Source organism: Aythya fuligula, chromosome 15, assembly GCF_009819795.1.
Source record: "Aythya fuligula isolate bAytFul2 chromosome 15, bAytFul2.pri, whole genome shotgun sequence".
NCBI classification, from domain to species: domain Eukaryota; kingdom Metazoa; phylum Chordata; class Aves; order Anseriformes; family Anatidae; genus Aythya; species Aythya fuligula.
The window spans coordinates 12282882-12300569 of NC_045573.1; the positions used below are offsets into that span (position 1 = coordinate 12282882).

Below are 17688 nucleotides of genomic sequence, written 5' to 3' on the forward strand. Positions count from 1 at the left end.
CATCTAATTTCAGGCTTATTATCTCTATTTCTGTACAGCAGGCGAGTTTAGGTAAGAATTTGTCTCTTAAGAAAAGCATTGATGATACAACATTCATAAAGACCACAGCTCTGAATAACTTGTTAGTAGCTAAGCTAAATTTATGGCCGAGGGAGAGGGCCCATCCTGATACAAGCACGATGCCAAGCATCGTTCACCAGCTCCTCACCAGTGGCATCTGGTCCTGGCTGCTGTCGAAGATCCTCTAGCACCTCAAAGTGGATTTCATGAATGGCTGCGGATGTGTGACCCAGCAGCAGAGCCCTCTGGGGGCTTAGGGGAAGGAGAAACTAATGAAACATGCAGCTAATATCTTATTTTTCTGCAAAAGAACAGAATAGCCCCGAAGTAATTTTATTAAGGTAATGAAAGCGGGGATGAGAATTCACAGTCTCTTCACACCCACTGCTGAGCAGAAAGCCAAATTCACACACGCCCACAGCGCCAGAGCGCTGGGAAGCAGGCAGCGGGCGCTCGGGCACGCCGGGGAGAGGAGCGGGGCCACAATGCCCCAGCACAGGCGGGGGCCCACGTGTGGCCAGGGCCCACGCTGGCGCAGGGACACGCAGCAGGCTGGCTCCCGAGGGGCGCCTGCTCCACCTGCCAGCCTTTGCTTGGCTCGTCACGGCACGGTGAGGATAATTAAATAACACACGGTGTTATTTATGGACCTACGCTGGCTGGCGGGCCCAGCTCGGAGCAAAGCCACCTCAGTGCTGGGTGCTGTGCCCACACCAGACACAGCCGTGATGTTTTTTCCCCTGGTTTGGAAAGATGAAGGACAGACGCTGTCCTCACAGCACCGGTGGCAGAGGGGCAGGCACGGCTGGCTTCGGTCTGTCATTGCGACCCAAAGCCTGTGTCCAGTGAAAACCAACCACCAAATAAAGAATGACAACAAACCCATATAACCCAGACGTGCTTTATTAACCCACAAAGGGCACACATGGTAACTCTGTGCCGAGTTTTCCCTTTGCTCCAGAGTGCGGGCACGCACAGGAGGTGGTGGCTGGGTCACCAGCAAGCCTGCACCTGGACACAGCTCTAAAACAGCTCAAAGGGGAACTGGGGCAGGCCTCGGACACCACACCGCCGGTCCCCACCCCGGCCGGCCCTTGCAGCACGGGGTGCGCCGGGAGGGCTCCGGGCACCGAGCACCGGGCACCGGGCACCGGACTCGGGGCCTCCCGCGGCCTCCTCCCGCCGGGCAGGGCCGGGCCTGGCCAGGCCGCGCCGCGTCTCCATAGCAACGGGCGCGGGCACTTCCGGGTGGAGGCGGTGTTGTTGTGGCGCCCCCTGGCGGCCGGAGGCCGGAGGGGTGGCGGTGGCAGGGGGGTCGCGCAGCCCCTCCTGTGCCCCCAGCACCTCCCAGTGCCACCAGTGCCCCACCAGTGCCCCACCAGTGCCCCACCACTGCCACCAGTATGGGCCTGTACGCCCCAGGCTGCAGCGTCCCACCCCAGGGGACCCCAGGCTGGGACGCCAGGGTGGGCAGGGAAGGGGGCTGGGGGTGGGCAATGACTCCCAAGAGCTGAAATAGGTCCGAAAGTGTTTTTTTGGTGATTTTGCTGCTCTCCCTAATACCCTTACAGCCCTCTCCATGGCAACCAGGGCAGGACTTTGGTCCTGCCTGAGCACACCAAGGGCCGCGGTGCCGGCAGGAGGAGGTTGTGGCAGCGGGGACCCCCTTCCAAGTCCCCAAGGTGTCACCGAGCCCCTCCAGCCCCGGGGTCCCGAGCATTCCGGGAGGATTTGGGAGACGAGGGCCTGAGGACAGCGTGGGAAAGGGGCTGCTGCTTTCCCCATCGCCGTTTGTTTGCTGTTTGCCCAGCGAGAGGCTCTCTGTGCGCGGCGTCACCTTCCCAGCGGCTGCGGGTCGCTCGCTTTTAAAATTTACCCCGTGGGTTTTGTGGGTTTTGGCCGGTGGGGCCGTGCTGGTTCAGCTGTTTGTGGCTCCCCCATTGATTACGCCCTGTGTCAATATGTGCTTAGCGCCTGGCGGTGGGGGCGCTGGTCTCCATCGCCCGCTTCTCCCTTCGGATCTATAATTTCCCAGAATAGAAGATTAAAATAGAGGGGGAGGAGAGCGCTGCTGCGGGCCAAAAAGAAACTGGAAAAACATTTCTCATTGAGCCGGGCTGCAAAGTTCGATCGCGTTGAGCAAAGAACCGCCAGCATCCCTCGCTCGCTCACCCTGACACTTGTTCCCATGGGCACGCTCCCCGGTTTTCCACCGTTTCAAACCTCTGCCAAAATTAAAGAACGGGGACCTGAGAAGTCCCCTGCGAGCCAGGGGAGGACAAGGTGTGCTCTGTGGGGATGGAGAGGTGGCAGCAGGGACAGACCCCCCGCCAGCCCAGCTGCACAGCATCACTGTCCCCGTATCATCCCTGTCCTCGTCCCCAGGGACTGGCATGAGGCGAGCTGCAGGAGCTGAAGGGCGAGCGGGGGCTTTTCCCTGGGTTCATCGGGTGGCTGATACCAGGGAGCCAACAGGGCTCCTCCAGCCTGGGCACCAGCGACCTTTTTTTTTTTTTTTTTTTCCTGGAAATTGGTAAAGAATTCTTCGGAAGCCACATTGGACACAGGCAGGTGGGGAAAATGACCTGGGATACAGGACGGGGTCAGAGCGTCCCCACGGACCTGGGGAGCTGCCAGGCGGCTCCAGCAGGGGAGCGCTGCCACCAGCACCCACGGGGACCTCGCGGGCTCGGGGCTGCCTTGGCTTCCCGCTGCCAGCCCTCAGCTCTCCGCACGGACACGCAGAGCTGGGGAGTTTGGGCATCACGGGGGTGCAAACCAGGACCCTGTCGAGGAGAAAAGCTCACACTGGAGCATTTTGCATTTCCCCCAGCACTATGGGGAAGGGACATTGATGGGAAACCCCCAGCACGAAACCCCCTACGTGAAGGAAGGAGCGAGCCCTTCTGGTGGCCTCTGCATACGCTGCGCCACACCGCAGTGCCCGGGCTGTGGGGACAGCCCACGCTGAGTGCCCTTTGTGCCCCCAGCACGGCCACCGGGACACGGGTCTGGCGCCGTGCTCACCCCACCAGCACCCTCAGCAAAGGGCCGGTGCTACCCGGTGGGGACCCTACAGGAGCCTGGGGCACAGCTTCAGCCACCCCACGAGGTGCCCTCATCCTTCTGCCTCTCCTCACCTCCCACCCAAACCCCATCCCCAGCAGGAGCATCGTCCCCCAGGACCATCTCCCGGCGCTTCACCTCGGCTCCTGTGCTCGGCGCTCCCGCAGACGTCTCCGTGTGCCCCTGCAGCTGGGACAAACACCGCCACGGAGCAGGGGGAGAAGCCCTGTGCCTGTCCCTTCTCTCTCCGGCCGTGGCCGAGCCCAGCAGCGGCAGGGTTAAGGCCAGCGGCGGGCGCTGGACGGGCGTCAAGGTGGTTGCTCCATCCCTGCGCGGGGCCGGGAGCGCGCACGGAGCCGCCCGCCACCATGAGCGCAGGCAGAGGTAAGGCACAGGGAGCCGGGCAGGGCGAGGGGGCGCCGGGGGGGGGGAGAGGCCAAACCCTGCCGGGACTTTGCTGGGTGGCTGCCGGTAACTTCTTTATCCCCCCTCGCTTTCTGCTGCTCAATACTCAGGCGGGGAGCTCCTGCGCCTTCTGGGGCACGGTGACGCAGAGCCCTCTCTGTGAATTTGGGGAGGAAGGAGGCGAGGGGACGAGGAGCGCTGTTGCTGGCATTTCTGGGGGAAGGAAGAAGCCACTGCTGTGACATAGGGACAGAGACCCACGAGGGCATGGGGGGGGACTCGGGACACAGCCCTGCGCACGCATGGGCTGGGACCAGCCAGCCCCTGGGCAGGGGGACACCAGAGGCCGCCATCCCCTGCGGGACACCGGTGGCAGAAGGCATCCCTGCCCCGTGGTGCTGCTAGGTGACATGTGCCACACCACGGTGGCACAGCCCAAGGCTCTCAGGTCCCCCAGCCCTGCATCGTCCCCTCTGGCAGCCATCGCCCTGCACGCGGGGGTCTCCACCCCACGCTCGCCCCGCTCACGGTTTCCCTTCCCTCCGTGCCCCGCAGCGGGCAGGGCCCCGCTCCTGCTGCCCCTGGCCCTGCTGTTGGCCGCCGCGTCCCAGCCCCACGATGGGGACGTCCCCAAGGAGCCCGCGGAGCCCCTGCGCTGCCCCAGCCCCTGCGCCTGCAGCCTGGACGACTACAGCGAGGAGCTCAACGTCTTCTGCAGCGGCCGCAACCTGACGCAGCTCCCCGAGGACGTCCCCGCCAACGCCAAAGCCCTCTGGCTGGACGGCAACAACTTCACCCAGCTGCCGGCCGCGGCCTTCAGGAACCTCTCGGGGCTGGACTTCCTGGACCTGCAGAGCAGCCAGCTGGCCGCCGTGGAGCAGCACGCCTTCCACGGGCTGCGCAGCCTCTACCACCTCCACCTCGAGCGCAACCGCCTCAAGCACTTGGCGCCCCACACCTTCCTGCACACCCAGAACCTCGTCTCCCTCAGCCTCAACAACAACTTCTTCAGCAAGGTGGAGGAAGGGCTGTTTGCCGGGCTCTCCAACCTGTGGTACCTGAACCTGGGCTGGAACTCGCTGGTTGTGCTGCCCGACAAGGTTTTCCACGACCTGCCCAACCTGAGGGAGCTGATCCTGGCGGGGAACAAGCTCCCCTACCTGCAGCACCAGCTCTTCTGCAGCCTTACGGAGCTGAAGGAGCTGGACCTGAGCGGGAACGCGCTCAAGGGCATCAAAATCAACATCTTCGTCAAGCTGCAGAAGCTGCAGAAGCTTTACCTGAACCACAACCAGATCAACGCCATCGCACCCCGCGCCTTCATGGGCATGAAGTCCCTCCGGTGGCTGGATCTGTCCCACAACCGCCTCGTCTCGCTCTTTGAGGACACGTTTCTGGGCCTCCTGAGCCTGCACGTCCTACGCTTGTCCACCAACTCCATCAGCAGCCTGCGGCCCAGGACTTTCAAAGACCTCCAGTTCCTGGAGGAGCTGCAGCTGGGCCACAACAGGATCCGGAGCCTGGCCGAAAGGACCTTCGAGGGGCTGGGCCAGCTGGAGGTGCTGAGCCTCAACAACAACCAGCTGCAGGACATCAGGGTCGGGGCCTTCCTGGGGCTGTACAACGTGGCGGTGATGCACCTGTCTGCCAACTGCATCAAGGCCCTGCCCGACTTCGTCTTCAAGGGGGTCACCAAGCTGCACAGCCTCCACCTGGAGCACAGCTGCCTCGGCAGGATCAGGGCCGGCACCTTCTCCGGCCTCTCCAGCCTGCGGCGCCTCTTCCTGCAGCACAACGCCGTCACCGTCATCGAGGACCGGAGCTTCAGCGAACTGCACGAGCTCCTGGAGCTCGACCTGAAGCACAACAGGCTGAGCCACCTCTCGTCCCAGCTCTTTGTGGGTCTGAGCAACCTGGAGTACCTCTTCCTCTCCTCCAACCAGCTCCTGGACGTCTCCCAGGACACCTTCAGCCCTCTCCAGAGACTTTTCTGGCTCGACCTCTCCCATAACCAGCTGGAGACGCTGGACAACGCCGTCATCTCCCCCCTGGCCAACCTGCGGTACCTCAGCCTGAGCAACAACTCCCTGGAGACCTTCTCGGTGGGCTTCCTCTGCCCTTCCTTCGCCCTGGAGCAGCTGTGGCTGGGGGGGAACAACTGGCACTGCAACTGCTCGCTGAAGGGGCTGCGGGACTTCTCCCTGCGGCACCCCGCGGTGGTCCCGCGCTTCGTGCAGTCTGTGGCCGAGGGGGATGACTCCCACGTCCCCGTCTACACCTACAACAACCTCACCTGCCGCCACCCCCCTGGTCTTGCAGGCCTGGACCTCCGCGACACCAGTGAGGACAGCTTTGCCCACTGCTGACACGCGCCCGTCCCCACCGTGCCGGGCTCACCAGGGCAGTGCCGGGAGCGACGGCTCCACCGCTGCCCGCGGTCAGCCCGGCCCCGTCCGTGTGTCCTGGACCTGGGGAAGGCGAGGGGGGGGGACAGGCACCGGCTCCACGAACCAAAGTCTTTGAGTCTGGAGGTGTTTAGAGACCAGCACCCATCGCCAGGACAGAGCAAAGCACGCTCCTGACACAAAGCAGGAGGTCGGGTGGCTTCACCCTGTCCCCACCGGTGGGCAGCACCCAACCTCCCCGAGCCCCCACACCTCACCCAGGGCCCCCAGCATCTCCCCCTCCAGCCCCATCCAGCAGCAGGACCCCGTGTGTCAGAAAATCAGCACTAGAACCCAGCCCACGGGGTCACCTCCGCCCCGTAGGGTAGGTTTGAGGGTAAAACAGAAATCCCAAATTCCCCGTTGAGCTCCCCTGTCGGCTTGGGGAAGGGGGCGGAGGGCTCGCTTTGAGAGCCCCTTGCCACGGCCGATGCAGGCGGGGTACAGAAAGCCACACACACGCGTCACTTACCCGATAAATCGCAAGCAGACAAATAAACCTTTGGAGCTATCGCAACCCGTCTTGTAAGTATGTTTTTTCCAAAGCACGTGCCGCACCCAGCCAGGGCTTCTTATCAGAGCCTCTCGGGGCTCGCAGGCAGCCCAGCTCAGCCTGGGAGCGCGGGTGCTGCAGGCTCCCCATGTCCCCAGAGCCCAGCGGGGCTTGCAGCGAGCTTTCTACAGGATGAGCGGCCGTGAAGGAAGGACCGGGACCGGGCTCAGTGGCCCAAAATCCCCAACTGCGTGCGCAGCCAACAGCCACGGTCCCAGTCCCTTCCATGCAGCGTTGCTGCAGAGCAGGATTTGTACTGCAGGCTCCTCCTGCGCTGTGAGGATCGCTGCCACCAGCTCCCTGTATGCTGAGAGCCACGAGGACGCAGTGGGTTTAGTGCAGGACGGGGCAGGGGCACACGGGTGTCACGGGCCAGGAGGTGCCCGGCCGAGGGAACAGCCCCGCTCTCCAAATCCTGGATCAGCGAGCAAAGGTCAGGCAAGGCTTCCAGGAAAGGTGCAATTGGGGAAGCCTAACCCGGTGCGAGTCCTAACGGTGGGTGCAGCACGAGCGGGGACAGATGCTCGGGAGACAGCACGGCCAGAGCCACCAGGAGCTGGAGGAGCCCCACATGTCAACCAGACAAGGGTCTGGCAGGATCCAGAAGCTGGCATGGAGGAGGAAAGACACAGCTGAACCCCACCAAGGAAACGCAGGAGATACCTAGGTCTACATGAAGCGCTCTTAACACCAAGACTCGGCCATGGCGAGGCACAAAGCCGTAGAAAAACAGAAGTCACAGACTTGAATTTTAAGAAAACTGTTTACTGTCTGGAACTTTTAAAAATATTCCTGAGTCACGATAAACCCCAAAAAGACTTTGTTTCCAGTATGGTAGGATGCAGGCTTCAGAAGGGTACCAGATCTCCTAAGGACACCTCCTCACGTGAAGCACATCCCGTGCCCTCAGAGGCACTTCACGTACCAACAGGGAGGTTTCAGAGCGGGCTGGCTGGGCTTGGGCCCTCAGCACAGCGTCCAACACTGACTGGCCAGCCACTGAACCAAGTACCGTGGTGTGTCACGCGAGGAAAGCAGAAGGCAGCAGCACGAGGAGCTACGACGCAGATTATTTTTGCCATTTGGGCTCAGCAAGGGAGCAGCCACCCCAGCTGATGATGCTCGCCACTGGAGCTGCGTTCAGTCATCGTCAACAGCACTGCAGTGAGTGAGGTGCTGCGGGAAGAGGCTCCACAAGTACCTGGACAACAGCTGGTCGCAGAGGAAGGCGGCGTGTGAGCACAAACACCCACGCAGGGGCTCTTCAGACGCGGGGAGGTGGAGCATCACTTCCCTTTTTGGGTTGCCATAAGCGGCACTGATGCTGTGAGCCCCCCTCCCTCCATCATCCCCCACTGACAGAGCCTCATGGTTAATTAAACAGCTCCTGCAGCCTCTTTTCTTCCCCACCAGCACCGGCTGCTGATGGTGCTGCTGGGCCAGGCGAGAGTCCAGCCCCAAACCCTCCTCAGGAGCTCGGCTGCGATGCGCTGTCCAAGACCTGCTGGGCAATGTGGACCAAGGCGGGGAAGGCGGAGCTCTTGGGAAACTCCCGGATGAAGTCTCGGCCTTCCTCCAAGCTCTGGCTAAGTTGGGGGTCCAGGGGAACGGAGCCTGTGGGAGAGAAGGAAAGGGGAGAGTGACTGCTGGCTCATCCCAGGGCAAAGGATGGAGTCGGGGTGAAGAAATAGCCCTGCCAGAGGCATCTCCGGGGCAGCAGGAAGGACAGGCACTGCCTGCACCAAGCTCTTCAGCAGCTGCTTCTCACCTCCCTCTGCTCCGTGGATGGCCGAGGAGAAAACCAAGAACTGCACCTCATCTCTGACCAGCCCCAGGGGCTCCCAGGGCCCAGCCCACCCGCCCCAGTACCCCCACAGCACCACGCGGGCGTCACCCCCGATGAGAAGGGCTCTGCTCCAGGGGCCACTCACCCAGAAAGGGGACTCCGGCGTACTTGGCCAGCTCCTCGCCTCCCCCTTTGGAGAAGACGTTTGTGCACTCCTGCAGGAGGAGAAACAGCAGCGAGTCACGCACCCAGCACAGAGCCCTGCGCAGCACCAGCTCCCCTCCACCTTCCTGCCGCAGGGCGCTGCCCTCGCCCCTGCCCTCCCCCAGCTTTTTGTAGGACAGCAGAGCCCGTGGCTTCTTTTCCACAGCTCCCCCAGCAGCTTTTTGTCCCCCAGGCTCACAGCACCACCCCCGTGGCGTTTCACTGACCCCATCACCGCGGCATGCGATGCCCCCAAATGCCCAGGAGCCCCCAAGGACCCGGCAGCACCAACAAACCCACCGAGCAGTGCGGGCAGACGAAGCCGCTCATGTTCTCCACGATGCCCAGCACTCGCAGGCCCGTCTTCTTACAGAAGGTCAGCTCTCGCCTCACGTCCCCCACAGCCACCTCCTGCGGGGACAGCGGGGGTGGTTAGAGGTGTCTGTCCCTCCAGAGGTGGCTCTGGAACAGGCACGCGCGTGGTTTGTGGCACAGGCGAGGAGGGAATTTGGAGATGTTGCTGGCCATAACTCAAGCCAAGCCCTTCACTACAGGAGCTGCACACAGGGGCTGTGCTGGAGGATGGGTGACGGTGTTATTTGGGGTGCAAACCCCACCATCAGCTGTGCCTGGGGGCTCCAGCGGGTTGTCCTACCTGGGGTGTTGTGACTAGGATTGCTCCAAGGGGCTTGTAGGGCCGCAGGGCCTCCACCGTGGAGATGTGCTCGTCAGAGGTGCCCGGCGGCGTGTCCACGATGAGGAAATCCAGGTCCCCCCAGGCCACGTCGGCAACAAACTGCTTTATCAAAGCTGCAGGAATAAAGGGCACCCTGCCTGAGAGACGGAACTCACCTGGGGAGACAGCCCTGCAGAGCAGGAGCCAGCAGCACCCCCGAGAGGCTTTGCTGACCTCCCCGAGCTCTGGAGGCAGCAAGAACCGACCATACCGTTTTTCTTGGGGCCTCTCCACACCACGGCGTCGTCTGGCTTCTCCAGCAGGAAGCCGATGGACATGAGCGAGATGCTCTTCTCCTGGTCCACGAAGACCGGCACCCAGCCGCTGTCGCACTGGTGCACGTCGCTGTCCTGCACCCTGAACATGCGGGGTATGCTGGGGCCGCACAGGTCCACGTCCAGGATCCCCACCTGCGGGCGACGAGGCAGAGCCCTTCAGACAGACCTGAGCACGGCCCCAGCTCAGCAGCAGGTTTGAAGCAAAGTTTCAAAGGGCTGCTTTGCGTTCTGACTGCCCTCCCAGTCTCTTTCCCTCCAAGGAAGCACCTCCTGGATATTTACAGGCACTTTGGAGATGTATTTATGGCAAGGTCCTGCCAGAAGCTACCAGGCAGTGGCTCCTCGCAGCCTTTAAGGAGCCCTCCTGGAACTCATCTGCCTTGTGCTCGCAGCTCCCCTTTGTCCTTGCTGTGCTGACAGCCAGCCCGCCTCATTCCACAGGGGACTGTGTCACAGCACAAACAAGGAAATCATTTCCCAGTACCCCAGTTTGGAAAACAACACTGGGGAAAAAAAAAAAAAAAAAAAGCCTTGGATCCTGTCAGCCTCTTGGACAAAGGAGGAAAAGAAAAACCTCTGCTGGGCGTTTTAGGATCAGGAAAACCCAGATCCTTAGCAGAGCATCCTTGTGCTGCTCACATAGAGTACGGAAAGGACGAGGATGGATGTTGGGAAGGAGAAGTCAGAGCCCAGCCACTCGCTCACCTTCTTGCCAGCCTGCCGCAGCGCCAGGGCCAGCTGCGTGGCCACGGTGCTCTTCCCCACGCCGCCCTTCCCGGAGAGCACCAGCACGACGTGCCGCACGCCGGACAGGTTGCTTTGCTCTGGGAGAGGGGGAAAAAAGAAAGGACCGAGGGGTCAGGGGCGGCAGCGCGGAGCCGTCCCCACGGTGCTGCAGGGGCAGGGGCCGGGTTTGGAGAGGGCCCGGCCCGGCCCCGATGACCTCAGCGCTGCGGCAGCGCGGCCACGAGCAGCCGCGGGGCCCCGGGGTGAGCTCAGCCCCTCGGCGCTTCCTGCCGGGGGCCGGGCACCGGGAGGGGCCGGGCGGGGAACGCAGCTCCGGTACCGCGGGCAGCGCTGCTGAGGGGCCACCAGCATGGAGCCCGCGGGGAGCACGGCGGAGCTCATCCGGGCCTGCACGCGGGGTAAGGGCGGGGGGGGAATGGGGGGACCTGGAGGGGACCGGGGGAAACCGGGGGGGGCCCGAAGGGGACCGGGAAGGGAACGGGGGGGACCTGGGGGGCTCGGGAGGGGACCGGGGGCAGCCGGGAAGGGCCCGAAGGGGACCGGGGGGGCACCGGGAGAGGCGGCGCGGGGCCGGGTGCCAGCGGCAGCCCCGCACCGGGGCCCGCCAGGCTCCGGTACGCGGGGAGCCAAGGCCCGGTCCCGGTCGCGGTCCCGGTCTCGGCGCTCACCGCCCGCCGCCGCCCCCTCCATGCTGCCGCTGCCGCGCAGCGCCGCCCGCTTCCGTCTTCCGCCGCGGAAGCCCCGCCTCCCCCCGACTGGCAGGCGCCTCCCCCAATAGCAACCCGCGCTCGCAGTTTCACCCCGCCCCTCAGTCTGTCGCCCGACCAATAGGCTCCGCGCTTTCCCCTCGCCGGCCTCCACCCAATAGCTCTCCTCCGCGATGATTGACGCGCGGCACAGCCAGTAACATCGAGCTCCGTGCGGGCTCCTCCCACCTTCCCTTCACCCTGCGCCGTGAGCGACAGCTGTGCGAACCAACCGCAGGGCGGCGAGGCGAGGGGATGAACCAATGGGCGCGGGGGAGGGGCGGGCCCGGGAGCGGATTGTTTATGTGCCGGGAGGGGAAAGTAGGTCGGGGCCGGGGGCGGCCCGGGCGGGCCCAGGGTGCTGCGGGAGCGGGGCCCGGTGGCGGCCGCCCCCCCCGCTGGGGGAGCCCCGGGGGCGCCGGAGCGGGCCCCGAGGCCTCGGCCAGGCCCCAGGCGCTGAGGCCCAGCGGCTGCGGGGGGCTGGGGGGGGGCCCGGCCTAGGCCTGAGGCAGGGCCTGGGCCTGGGGCAGGGGCAGGGCCTGAGGCAGGCGCCGGGCCTGGGGCAGGGCCGGGCCGGGCCGTGCGGTTCCCCCCCCGCCTCCCTCAGCGGCCTCATCCGTGCTTGGGAGCCGTCAGCGGGGGCTAGGCGAGGTGGGAGCCCTGGGGCTGTGCCCCTGGGGGAGGCCAGGCAAAGGGCCGGGTGCTGCGGGGCGGCAGAGGGGCGCTGGCACCGCGCCTATCCTCATGGCCCCTCTTTTCTCCTCCGTCCCCTGCAGCCTATCTGTCCCGGAACGCCATGGCTCGCCGCACGCGGAGCAGCCGGGCCTGGCACTTCGTGCTGAGCGGGGTGCGCCACGAGGCCGACAGCCGGGCGGTGGCTTTGGCCAGCGGAGCGCGAGGCTGGGGCTACGACTCGGATGGGCAGGTAGGAGGGCGCTGGGGCCGCGGCACGGCACGCCAAGGGGAGCTTCCCTCTCCCTCCATCCCGACACCCGAGGGCCGTGTAAGCGGGCAGCTGGTGCTGCAGCACGCAGCTGGCCAAAATCAGGAGATACTCCTAATAAATTATACCAGCAGGCTGGTGAGATGGAGGTGGTTGCTGCCTCCAAGCTGTAGTGTGGGGCTCCCAGCGCCTCTCCCCAAAGCAGCGCTCAGGGAACTTCATGATTGTGCACCACAGCTCTGTGTTTTCTGGCTGGTCAGGCCAGGAAACCGACTCATACTGAATTAAACAGTTTTTAAAAGCACGTAAAGCATGCATATGTAGGGAAATAAAGAATATATACAATACTTTTAAAATATTCATTTAGTGATCTCAACATGCATTTAAACTGCATCCATTCTCCAGTGTGGCTCCCTGTACTTCCCTGTTCTTACTTCTGGTCGTTGTGCAGCTGCTGTTGGGGGACTGCTTCAGTCTGTGCAATTACAGTCTCAAAGTGAGGTGGATTTGCCTCAGCCATCCTTCACGGTTTTCCCCAGTCCTTCCTGCTTTTCCCCAGTTCTTGAGTGCGTGAGCTGAGCTCCCTGCACAGCCTGTGCAGCACTGGGAATACAGGGAGCTGGAAGCCCGGCTGAAGCACTGCAAGGCCACTGCTAGAGCATGGGGCCCAAATCCAGGCACTGCACTCCCAGAAAATGTCAGCACAGCTTTGTGTTTCTGCAGTCAGGCTTCTAGGTAGCTGAGTCAGGAAAGGCCAATGAAAAACAAATCAAGCAAGCCGGGGAAGGAGGGGGTGAGCAGCAGATAATTAAACTCGAGTCATTTCAAGCCCCACTGTCTTACGCAGCTGCAACACCCTGAGTTTAAGGGACTGTTGTCTTTAAATACTGATGACAAAATCCACCGTGGGTTTTGCCAGCTGCTGAGGGAGTGACTAACGAGCAGGGATGTCTGACAAGTTAGTAAGCCCGGAGTAATTCACTGAGATCTGTAGTAAGAGACCCCGTTAGGAAACACCAAGCCTCTTGTAAGCTGCGGGGCGAGGCGGGGCCCTTCCTCTTATGTTGTCTGGTGCTGGGACGCTCCGGGGTCTCTTGGCGTGGAGGAATGGTACATCAGGATTTTGTGTTTGTGTCTGAAAGTAAACAAAAACCTTTCAATCCTTCACCAGGTTCCCCGTGGGCCTGTCCGCAGCACTGGCGTGAGGAGCTGCAGCCTCACTGCCTGCCTGCTGCTTCTCCCTTCTGCCCTGTCCCCTTCCCTCCTCTCTCTGGGGCAGCAGTTTCCAGCAGCCTGGCTCTTCCCTGGTTTGGCAGCGAGGTGCAGAGCCCTGTGGAGATGTACAGGTTCTCTGCCCAGCTGTGTGTTATGCATCTGCTCTTTTTTGGGGTTCCTTGGCTGGCAATTTGCTAAAAAATTTGTGTTTGGACTGTGGCGCTGCTCGCCTCCCTGCCCATGGAAGCTGCGGGGGCACAAACCAACAGGTCCTGAAGCAGTGTGATCAGGGTGGCTCAGCCCCTTTGCCTTCCTACACGGCAGGGGCACGATGCAGCCGTGCTGCCGCTGCCACGAGCCCGGGGACGTCCCCAGGGAGCCCTCTCCGAGCAGCCTGGCTCTGACCTCGGGGACGCGGGGCAGTGACGTTCCTCTGCCTGTCCCCGCAGCACAGCGACTCAGATTCGGAGCCGGAGTTCTCCTCCCTCTCGCCCTCCATCCCGAGCGCCATCCCCGTGACGGGGGAGTCCTACTGCAACTGCGAGAACCAGAGCGAGGCTCCCTACTGCTCCAGCCTGCACGCCCTGCACCGCGTCAAGGACTGCCAGTGCGGCGAGGAGGATGAGTGTAAGGGAAGGGGGTCCCAGACCACCCGCTGGAGTCCTTTGGGGTTCGAGGTGGGTGCGGTCCTGGCCTGGGGGCACGGACTGCGCCTCTGCGTGGATCTTTGCTTCTCCACGGGGCCCTTATCTGTGTTCCAGCACCCGCTGCTCCTTTGTTTACATCTCAAGGCCACGTAGGCTTTAGGAAGATTACAGGCACGTGCGTCCTGTGGTGTTCCAAGAGCTGGGCGCTCAACTTGTTAACGCATCAGGGTTCACCTCTGGAGACTTTCAAATCCAGACGAGGCCGCCAGTGGAGTCAGCTCCTGTGGTTCCAGCCCCGTTAATGCTGATCCCTGGTAGAGCTGGCAGGGCACCTGGGTGCACGGGGGGGCTTTCTCAGAGCAGGCAGAAAGGTAGAGAGAGAGAAGGTGGGCCTGGGCTGGCTGAGAAAATCCATGGCACAGCAGAACTGCTGTTGTACTCACGCTTTGACCCTAGCCCTGTGAGCCAACGAGAAGTGAGTGTGATTCCCTCGGAGGAAAGGAGGTCTGTGGAGCTTTGTGTTAGCCAGAACAGGAACTGGCGGTGTCAGGCAGGAGAGAGCACTGAACCATCCCCACTGGGGCACTGCAGAACAGTTCAGCCCTCAAATAATTCTCCCGTGTGCACAGCTTAGGATTTAGCCTCTTAAACGGTTTAAAAAAAAAAAAAAAAAAAAAGTAAATCTTGACAGGCCCTCAAAACAACTGTCCATCCGTGCTTTGGCTGGGAAATAGCTCCCTGCAGGCCTTTGCCCATCCTTGTCCCCTCTGTCCTTCCTGAACAGATTTTGACTGGGTGTGGGATGACCTGAACAAGTCGACGGCCACGCTGCTGACCTGCGACAACCGCAAGGTGAACTTCCACATGGAGTACAGCTGCGGCACCGCGGCCATCCGGGGCAACAAGGAGCTGGCAGACGGGCAGCACTTCTGGGAGATCAAGATGACCTCTCCGGTCTATGGCACGGACATGGTACGTGGAGCCAGGCTGCTCACAGGCGTGCAGAAAAGCCCGGTGCGCGCTGAGCAGGGCAGCAGGCTTCCTCCAGCAGCTCACCTGGGTGTCCTCGCTTAGCAGTAAGGAAATTGAGGCTGGGAGGGTAAATGGTTTTAGGTGAGACCACAGGAATTAGGACCAGAACCTGATTTGCTTGCTTCCCTTTCACACCACTGGTCGATCACCACTGATAAACTCAGTGAAGATGAAGGTCAGGCCTCAGCATGGGGCAGTGTCTGGGCAGGCTGCGGTTAGCAGCAGGGCTCTGCTGGGTGCTGCTGAGTCGTTTCCTGCCCCCGGGCCTGGAACTTGCCTCCTGCAGGGCTGGGATGGGTGCCCTGCTGTGACCACTGCTCGTGTGGCTTGTGACCAGGGCCCGACCTCGCTCCCCACCATTAATGCAGGGGCCACGGCCCCGTTAGCTCCCCTAGCACTGCTCAGGCTGCTCCTCGTGCTGGCCCCCGAGCACTGAGCACCAGCCAAACCCTTCAGGGGAGATCTGACACCCCTGGCCTGGCTTCACCCAAATTCCCAACCTGTGGGGCTGTGCCAATAAAGGAGGGGAGACCTGGTGCCCCCGCAGGTGCTAAGCCTGTGCTCTTCCTCCCAGATGGTGGGAATTGGGACATCGGATGTGAACCTGGACAAGTACCGCCACACCTTCTGCAGCCTGCTGGGCAAGGACGAGGACAGCTGGGGACTCTCCTACACAGGTGACACGGGCAGGGCAGCCGGGAAGCCAGCAACAGGTTCAGGAATTCAGTGGCCTGAATGGGATTGCAGCCAAAAGGGCCACCTGGCCTGTGAATCACGTAGTTACCTATAATGAGCTGCTGCCTGTTCACTTCCCCAGTGCTGCTGCACACCTGTGGGGCTTGCCTAAGCATCGCATTGCATGGGACAGGCTGCTTCCTGCTCCCAGCTCTCGGGGCAGCAAACTGTACCGGCGTTTTGCAGACCCCTTAGAGCCAGTGTGTGAATTTCCAGGGCCTCTGGCTGCAGGTTGAATATCACTGAGGCAGGTTTCAGTGCTGCTGCCCAGGCTCTGGTATTCCAGAAGCTCAGCTTCCCTCTTCCCATCACACACCCTGAGGAGGAGGGCAGTCAGTGAGTGGTTAGGGGACGGAGGGCTTTGGTGGGCACTGACAGGCTGTGCCAGAGGGAGCTTGCAGTGAAGCGTGTGAGAATTGGGGCGAATCTGCGGAGTGCAGACTTTCTATTGACTGCAAGATGTGTCATTTTAAGGACTGCTGCATCACAAGGGTGACAAGACAAACTTCTCCTCGAGGTTTGGCCAGGGCTCTATCATCGGGGTGCATTTGGACACGTGGCACGGGACACTCACGTTCTTCAAAAACCGCAAGTGCATAGGTAAGAGCAAGGGCAGCCGTGGTGGCCTTCAGGCGCAGAGGGGAATTGGGGAGTGCTGCAGCTTTAGCTGAACTCAAAGTTTGGCTGCAGCTGGGCTGCAAGGGAAAATACTGGCAAAGCAAGTCAAAACTAACGTGAAGCCTCCCTGACGCTGTCCCCTGCAGGGGTTGCAGCTACGAAGCTGCAGAACAAGAAGTTTTACCCCATGGTGTGCTCGACGGCAGCCAAGAGCAGCATGAAGGTGATCCGCTCCTGCGCCAGCTGCACGTCTCTCCAGTACCTCTGCTGTTACCGCCTGCGCCAGCTCCTGCCCAACTATGTGGACACGCTGGAGGTGCTGCCGTTGCCACCAGGACTCAAGCAAGTGCTACACAACAAACTGGGGTGGGTCTTAAGCATGAACTATAGCACATCAAAGCCTTCCTCCTCATCGTCAGGAAGCGACTCAGATAGCTCCTGTGGCTCGGATGCAGAGGCCTGCCAAAGGAAGAGGTGCAGGAGGACATAGTGTTTCTTCAGACGAACTGCTCTGAGGGAGTCGGGTGGCGTTTTGTTCCGCCGCCTGCAAGGGCAGGCCAGGCCTGACGCACCTCATTCTTCACGGGGACATCCGTTTCTACTTGTTTGTGAAGATTTCTCTTACTCTGGTTGAAATCTTTAGCCTAAACATCCGTCACTTGCGTTGAAAATACCTGCTGACTAAGAGGTCTCAGCTCTGTGGAACAGGTAAACTGCAGCCAAGTACCTGGGGTTAATCTTCTGGCTCGGCATCAAAGCCATCACCTCGTCCTGAAGGAAGCCTCCTCGCTGCAGGCTGTCAGCAGAGACAAGATTTAAGGTGGCCTCCCGGTCTCAAAGCATACTTCTAGCAAACCCTAGTCAAATAACTGACTTGATTCATCAAAAGACGAAATCAAAGAGCAGTCCCCCTCCTCCTAACCGTTGTGTGTTGGTTTGGTATCCGCCATGAATTCATCACACTGTGGGGCATGATCGAACGGCAGCACTTAGGGAAGCGGGCTCCTAGGGATGAATCTGTGCCACTTGTGAAAGAGCAATTACTTAAAAGAGTTGAGCTGTTAGTGATCATTCTTGAGCCCCCCTCCATGACTTTAATTGCTTTGCATGTTGGCTACTGCTGCTTCTCCTGTATCAAAGACTGTATTAAACTGTAATAAAAAAAGTATAAACTGCCTTTCATTCCTCTGATGGCCCTTAAAGGCACGATTCTGAATGTGGTTGACAAAAATAGCCACGCTAGCAAAGCCAATAGCCCGGAGGGGATATTTTAAATACAACACTTGTCTGTGAGGTCTAGATGAGGTGAAGGAGGTGGAGATTACCTTGCCTCTGCGCTGCTGAGGGTTCTTGCACTTCTCACTGGACCACCACAGCCTGGCCTCGATGGAGCTCCAGCAGAGCCATGCTGACGCCTGTGGCTGCAGACAGGAAGGGAGGGCTGCAGCGTTTGGTAAGAAGTGCGTTCTGACA

General features: G+C 61.3%; 3 protein-coding genes across 4 annotated transcripts; 2 read left to right on the forward strand and 1 right to left on the reverse strand.

Annotated features, from left to right (window-relative positions):
- The first annotated feature begins 3494 nt into the window (after positions 1–3494).
- Positions 3495–5897, forward strand: IGFALS (insulin like growth factor binding protein acid labile subunit). The gene is made up of 2 exons (XM_032197410.1): positions 3495–3510; positions 4087–5897. The coding sequence occupies exons 1-2, from the start codon at positions 3495–3497 to the stop codon at positions 5895–5897; spliced, it is 1827 nt and encodes a 608-aa protein (XP_032053301.1).
- A 1391-nt stretch (positions 5898–7288) lies between these two features.
- Positions 7289–11823, reverse strand: NUBP2 (nucleotide binding protein 2). The gene is made up of 8 exons (XM_032197778.1): positions 11819–11823; positions 10875–11092; positions 10238–10356; positions 9466–9664; positions 9174–9328; positions 8819–8929; positions 8460–8529; positions 7289–8142 (listed from the first exon to the last, which is right to left on the reverse strand). The coding sequence occupies exons 1-8, from the start codon at positions 11821–11823 to the stop codon at positions 7997–7999; spliced, it is 1023 nt and encodes a 340-aa protein (XP_032053669.1). The 3' UTR covers positions 7289–7996.
- SPSB3 (splA/ryanodine receptor domain and SOCS box containing 3) lies at positions 11307–17374 on the forward strand. 2 transcript variants are annotated; one of them, XM_032197416.1, is made up of 7 exons: positions 11307–11346; positions 11802–11950; positions 13633–13810; positions 14615–14802; positions 15437–15539; positions 16072–16197; positions 16362–17374. In XM_032197416.1, exons 2-7 carry the CDS (start codon positions 11822–11824, stop codon positions 16703–16705), a joined length of 1068 nt encoding a protein of 355 aa, XP_032053307.1. In that variant the 5' UTR covers positions 11307–11346; positions 11802–11821; the 3' UTR covers positions 16706–17374. The 2 variants fall into 2 exon arrangements, with proteins under 2 accessions (XP_032053307.1, XP_032053309.1); XM_032197418.1 differs by lacking the exon at positions 11307–11346 and adding an exon at positions 11643–11676.
- Positions 17375–17688: the final 314 nt, after the last annotated feature.

Excerpts from the sequence above, each read along its gene's own strand:
- NUBP2 (XM_032197778.1), bottom strand. Across the intron at positions 9,665-10,237 it reads TGCGGCAGGCTGGCAAGAAG|GTGGGGATCCTGGACGTGGA; the intron begins GTGAGCGAGTGG and ends CGTCGCCCGCAG. Across the intron at positions 9,329-9,465 it reads GAGAGGCCCCAAGAAAAACG|CTTTGATAAAGCAGTTTGTT; the intron begins GTATGGTCGGTT and ends TTATTCCTGCAG.
- SPSB3 (XM_032197416.1), top strand. The coding sequence starts at position 11,822 with ATGGCTCGCCGCACGCGGAGCAGCCGGGCCTGGCACTTCGTGCTGAGC. Across the intron at positions 11,951-13,632 it reads GCTACGACTCGGATGGGCAG|CACAGCGACTCAGATTCGGA; the intron begins GTAGGAGGGCGC and ends CTGTCCCCGCAG. Across the intron at positions 13,811-14,614 it reads GTGCGGCGAGGAGGATGAGT|ATTTTGACTGGGTGTGGGAT; the intron begins GTAAGGGAAGGG and ends CTTCCTGAACAG.